At 36.6% G+C, this 6977-nt stretch overlaps 1 protein-coding gene across 1 annotated transcript; it reads right to left on the bottom strand.

Moving 5' to 3' along the window:
- Positions 1-5993, bottom strand: crygn2 (crystallin, gamma N2). The gene is made up of 4 exons (XM_088919398.1): positions 5973-5993; positions 4081-4329; positions 3218-3363; positions 1-136 (listed from the first exon to the last, which is right to left on the bottom strand). Exons 1-4 carry the CDS (start codon positions 5991-5993, stop codon positions 1-3), a joined length of 552 nt encoding a protein of 183 aa, XP_088775524.1.
- Positions 5994-6977: the final 984 nt, after the last annotated feature.

Here is a 6977-nt window from a genome sequence, read left to right as displayed (position 1 = left end):
TTAAAAGTAGTTGACCACCCGTCTGATGGACTGGATGTTGGCGCTGTGTCCCTGCCACTCATTGTGAGTGCGGTAATCTCCTCTCTCCACAATGTACATGCGCCCACGGTAGTTTGGCTCTTCATACATTACCCAGCTGAGGATAGAGAGACAGAGAAAATCTAAGTTTAGAGATACGCCATTCATACACATCAAAGGTTATAAAGGAGAAAAACATGTGCAATGTTCAGGTTTGAGTACCCAATATCTAGTGGCTGAAAAGCAAGAGCATTTGGAGCACTGCATACTCTAAAAAGTGCTTCCTTCTCTTTTTCCTGCAGTGAAAAGTGTGGAAGCTTGCTTTATTTTAAAACCACCAGTGTTCCCTTTTTCATATTGGAAGATAGTTGATTTCCTGTATTTCCTTTTAGTGAGGCAGAGCAGTGCTCTAAAACTGTAGCTTGTGTAAAAAGCAATCTGACTTTTGTCTAGGACATAACCATCAGTTCCATTTGTACTGTGCTCCATTAGCACATTTCTTTGTTTTTTTATTTTTGGTCACAAATGTAACCTCCAATAGACAGTTATAGTTTTACTAACTAAGCAGAAGTGCTACATTTTCTAACAACACGAGAACATTTTCCTGCCAAAAAACTGCCCATTTTAATTAAAAGAGCCCAGAAAAACAAGGTGGCAATAGTTAAAGTGTTCTACTACAAGTAACAAAAGTATTTAAAAATAGTAAAATAATAAACAGCAAAACTCCTATAACTTACACTGACAATCATGTTTTACAGAATGTCTAACAGAATCATCTCAAAAGCAGGTGATGATTCTAGATGATATATTTAATTTTCCTTAAACAAAAATCAACAAATTCAGTTTACTCATGCACAAAAGTAACTACTAAAATTTAATTCAAGAAAGAAGAAAAGCACAAATCCTTTACAAACCATTATGTTTACTGTAAAGGCACTGATGTTATTAAAAACTGGCTGAAGCTGAGGTAGAGGGGTTTGTAAATGTACAGTAACACTTGTAAAAATATCTTGGTAAAACTTAAATTTTGAGTTTGATCAAGTGTATTCCTCTTCCCTTATATATGCAATATAAGAATGAAAATCAGCATTAAACAAGAAATGTCTGTCTGCACAATGTGAGAAGAATTGCCAAATCCTTTAACAACACACAATATACTCCTACATCTTACGAATTATTTCTTTCATCCAGATAAAGGCTTAATAAGTTGGATTTATATATACACATTCAAATAAAACAGGAGAAGGGTTTATTTCTGTTATAACCTTAAGTAATGAATGTGGGGTTTGTCAGGTTTGACTAGTGAGATTAATTTGAATCTCATTTTGAATCTCACATTGTCCTTCTAAATGACATTAATTTAAATCACCTTCTAGGTGTTCCAGAAAAAGTAAATGTATGCACATTTACATGATAAATGTGATATCTAAGGCAATTCCAACACAGTGCTTCAAGCCCTGGCTACACACCTTACACGAACATGAGATGAAGACTTTATTAATGCTTAGACCAAAGGCTTTCTATTAGCAAGCATCACAAAGAAAGAGTAATTAATTCAAAGAGCACAGCATCATCAAGCAAAAATGCCTTGGGGAATAAAGTATTAGAGTCTTCAACAGACTGGTATTCTACTAAACTGGTCAATTGTTTCAAAAATTTCTTATCACATTTTATGGATGGCAGAATATATTGAATACAGCAATCAATATAATTAATGGCTGCACTGTATATACCCATTGATATTTTTTTAATTGCAGATAAATAGTATATTTTGCTGTGAGATAACTGAGAAGATAATGTCACTGTCAGTCATGCAGAGGCTTTCTGCACATGTTCATGATGCCCATCACTAAAGACTCCTGACAGGTTTTTATCTCCATGACCAATCTCCCTTATTTTGCAGCAACAGACGTTAGACAAGGACTACCCTTGCTTGAAAGATACTTGTTTGGTGTGGTGCAGCATCTCAAAAGTAATGTCAAATCTTTCACCATATTGTTGGTGATGGTCACAAAGAATTGCAGTACTACCAGGGTCAAATTCAAGCTTAATTCCTCTTTTAGTTTGGAAAAATGAACATTTCTGGGACTGGGGTTATTAAACGTATACTGTACACTGATGTACATCATTCAATTTTTTTTCTTTGAGTATAACTTCAGTACCATAAATTGAGCTCTATATGTGCAAATTCTACACACAAATTGAATGTACTACTATATGCACATGCTGATAATTAGGTGCACATAGCTTTGAGGTTAACCACGGGAAAGACAGTCAGTTTGGAAAGCAGTCAGAGAATTCCACGATGTACATCAGTAGAGTGGGGAAGGGCAGTTGGAATCCACAGTGCGGGACTGTTGGTATCTGAGGTCAGAAAAGTTATTTGCTACCACATGGATTTTACAATACCATTCCATATGGATGTTACCAATAGTCAGGAAGCACTGCTCCACTGACACTAGCTTTCACTCCACTATCAATATGAGACCTTTCCTGTTAATATGGTGCATGAGTAACATTAGGACTATACTGATGTTTTAACTGTGATTGCTAGACCACAGATCCATATTTTTATATTCTTATAAAATGGACATATCAACTGCACACCTCTGTACCAGTCCACACAAGCCAGCGTGGCATGGTTACGACTCCCTTGAGATCAGCACGGATGTCTACTGACATACCATTCATCATCATGGGTTTGTTTATGTAAAGCATCCAGGGAGTGTAAAAGAATAACCTAGGCTGTCAGCAAGATACAGATGCTATTTCTTATGTTGCTATTATAAGAATTCACATTCAATCAATTTCCACATTCGGGTTTGTCCATTTCATGTCCTATCACCCCATATGTCTTTTTTTGTGTTGAAAGCCTCCTCATCCGATCCTTTAGCAAGGCTGATATTCTTTTCACTGGCAGGCACATACAGGGTCCATGCATGTTGTACTGTACATCAGTATATACAAATAAACCTGAGACAAGATATCAGAATACAAGAACGCTTCAGAATAAGCAAACCTAGTGTCCAATAACGAGAGACTGTACCTGTGAAAAAGGGTGGCTTTGCATGGCATGTACAGTATATCTTCCATGCAAAGCCAATCCAATGAGTGAGATGTGACCGAGGTATAGGAGCAAAGTTCTAATCATGCTTTTGCAGCAGCAGTTCAATGTGTAAAGAGAGGTGTAGACACTTACGCTCCATCCCCGTAGACCTTGATGGCATTGACACAGTTCTTGTTCCAGCCACGGCCCTGCAGGAATGGGCAGTCGTCGCAGAACTCCATGCACTGCCCGGTGAAGTTACAGCCCTCGAACAGCTCGATTCTGTAGTGCTCCCCGTGCTAATGGACAACAAAACCCAACATTAAACAGCAAATACAGCCATTGACCGAGAGGGAGCAATGTATCCTGTATGTTATTACCTCTTCACTGATAAAAGATAAAGATGAAATCTCTCTAAAAAAGTGTCTCAAAAGGCCTTGAGAAATTGAATTGGAGGGACTAACATGAGATGTGTGTCACAGCAGTATGATTTCCTTGGCACACTTTACAGCACCTATTATTAAAAATAATAATGTGAGGAAAAGCTTTTTTCTTTATTTATCGTTGTGCTTAGTAAACAGTATTGTATTCAAATCAGTGCAAGCAAAAATGAAACTTTAATAGTAGATGCTGTATAGGATCTTTTAAAAGTAAGTGCTTTTATCTGTAGTTTCATAGTATTTTTTGTTGAAAAATGTTTAAGAAACCGATCCAAATTCCAGTTCATTCCCTCATATTTAGTATGATCAGTATACTGAATATACTGTAACCTACGCCTTTTAGTTAGTTCATTTGTGTACAGTATGTTAAAATGATGTTCATTTATTAGCTATTCATAACAATAGTAACTAACTCATAAATAGGCTTTGTAACTAATTTGCAGCAAAATCCCACAGATATTGGGTTGAAATCCTCAGATCGGTCGGTTACAGTAGCTACATTAAACCTGATGAAACAGAAGGGTTGAATGGCCTCCCCTCGTCTTTAACCTCCCTCATGTGTCTATGGGTCCTTACCATCCTCACAGGCCTGCAAGAGCCCATGTGGTCATTGTGAGAATTCCAGCGCTGAAATTCTGGGTACTCCCCACGTTCCAGGATATATTGCTGTCCACGGAAATCTGGGTGGTCATAGCAGATCCAGGCCCCACTCTCCACACGGACAGAGTTCACCCGGTTCATGAATCCCCGGTCCTGGAAGTTGTCACAGTCTCCATAGACTTCCAGCTTCCGACCAGTGAAGCATTTGCCTTCGTAAAATACTATCTAGAGAGGGGACAACACCGCAGAAGAGAGAGCAATGAGGGAAAGAGAATGACCAAAAGTATATTTGAACTCAAAAATGAGTTATTTCTAATAAATCATAACATTTTATCATTCCATTCATTTTCTAAACTACTGTACTTTATCCAGTACAGGGTGGTAGGGGGAGCCTGGGTGCCCAATAGCATTTAAATGGTACTTAAATATGGTAAAATCATTCATATCTTGCATTGTATAAAAATATTTAATTTTAACATCTATAGAAGATCAAATACTTAAAAGTACAATATTAATGAATGTGAGTTGTTTAAATCATGTGTGATGTTTTCCTTTTTTATTATTGAAAGTGATTAGCCAAATTATAATAAAAAAGATTATGAAGGATCAAGGAACATTGCTTTTATGTCTGAAACAATTACAGATGTTTAACATGTACGTGGATGTAGTTAGTAGAGTTAGTAATTTTTTAAAATATTATTTTTAATTGAACTTGGACTTCTTTCTCTTGATTATAAAGCATTTTTTTACAGGAAAGCTGTTCTCAACACAGTTGAATATATATATATATTATGTCTATAATACTCATGTAAGAGCAACAGCTGTAGAAGAGTTAATTAGCCACTTAAAACTAACTTTGGTATATCATAAATGTGGTTTTCTGATTTAGAATTACTTTTCCCTCTATTCTGTAATTTCATGTAGTTTTAACTTTAGGGATTTTAGTTTCGGAACAACCTTTACAAAGCTGTATGCCTTCTCCCATTATTGTACAGACACCAGATATTAAAGGCAGAAATATCCAGCCAGTATCTTTGCATCAGGCCAGACAAACTCAAGCTGAATCTAAAGTGCAGGTTTAAATGGCTCTTTGTCTTGGCACCGAGGTCAGCTCAGTCCTGTTTGGCTGAGGTCTTGGCTGCCATTTAAGCATGTTTTATTTGTATTCTGTTTTATAATTCAATAAAAAAATGCATTTAAGCTTGATCTGAAACAATTATCATCATTACTTTGGCCATGTAAAAGGCGTCTCACTACTATTAAAATCACTGCCAATTAATTTCACCTGTTGACTGCGCTTCGTACAAGAAGAAAGGAAAACAATAGCGATTGTTAGTTCATTCGTGTACAGCAATTCTTAGGTGCAAATATAGTAAATGTTTTCTTTTGCATCTTACACTGTATGTATTTTTACTGTTTTATACTGTAACTGTTCATAATATGTAGTTTTACTTAATGCTTAAGATCTGTTCTAACATCCCAGACCACCAAATATGTAACTTTTTAAATATGCAAAAGCAAAAAAATAAGATCTCACTGCTAAAAAAGGTCATAATGGGCTAACTTATGAATAAGGCAAAAGGTTATGCATTTATCTGAACATATTTTGAAGTATTCCATAATGGAAAAAAATGCCATTAAAAATCCACAAACCCTGTGATGAATGTAATATTATTCCGCTATGAATGCAACTGTGACTTTGCCTTTAGAGTTCATCAGGGTCTTTGAACAAGCCATAGTGGTCACGCAAAAGCACTGCAATCTCTGGCAGTTGGTGAGGTATTTTGTTTATCCAAGGAATTTATAGGTAACAGGGATGATAGACTTAATGCAAGAATGCTGTTTGAGCAAAAACCCCAGTCACTTACCTTTCCAGAGTACTGAGACATGTTGCACTGGATGCTGTCCAAACTAACCCAGAAGTGAGAAAGTGTGACAGTGAAAAAGTTGGACACCCCAATATATATGGCTGTGGGAATGGGCAGCAGTATCGCGAGGTTAATTCAACAAAGGGACCACAATGGAGAGCTTAAAGGTTTTGCTTCACAGACAGTTTCTCTTACAGTTGGCACTGCTGATTCTGGGGTTTGGATTTAGTGCAGACAACCTGACAAAAGATTTGCTTGGAAGGGATTTCACATGCTGGTTTTGCACATGTGAGTCTTTTTTCTTTCTCCTGTGCTCTTTTTAGTCTAGTGCCACATGCACATCATGACAGATGCAGGGGGCAAAAACAGGCAATGCTGGCATCTTAGTGTTAGAATTTGCAGTTTAAAGGCCCTTACAGAAAACATCTGCTGTGCTGAACTAATTTTCACTACTACCTGCTGTCGAAATACAGTACTATCAGTCTGTCCTGTTCTCTTCTGTTTGTGTTAAAGACAAGCTTTTCTTTGTTCTTCAAGCCCAGCAGCTACAGGATGTGATGTTTAGGGACTGACCTCTAGGTTCCATCACAGAGACGGCTGCTTTTCATGGTAATATCTTGTGTTCAGCTGGAACATTTCTTAGGATACTTGAAGCATTTTGAACTATTCAAAATATTTTAATAGCTTTGTTCTGAGAAAATTATGTACAGTACACTGATTAACTTCTCTTGCCTAATTTGGCTCAACTTTCCTATGGAAACATTTTTGGGAGTTTTACAAAGGTTAGTTTCATTGTGTCATAAAGATTGATAGAATTATCCTTCAACTTCAAACAACATTATCAGGGAATTTTATTCCATTACTTGGCTATCATCTATATTACTTTATGTGTTGTGAGTTGTATCTCAGAACTTTGCTACAGCAACCAAAACAATGAAAGTGTATTTTCACAAGATACTTACAGTACCTAGACTCCATTACTGTTGAAATATAAATTTTTAAAAC

This window comes from Atractosteus spatula, chromosome 6 (genome assembly GCF_055471065.1).
Source record: "Atractosteus spatula isolate fAtrSpa1 chromosome 6, fAtrSpa1.hap1, whole genome shotgun sequence".
In the NCBI taxonomy this organism is placed as follows: domain Eukaryota; kingdom Metazoa; phylum Chordata; class Actinopteri; order Semionotiformes; family Lepisosteidae; genus Atractosteus; species Atractosteus spatula.
This window is presented reverse-complemented; position numbering and strand designations above follow the sequence as displayed.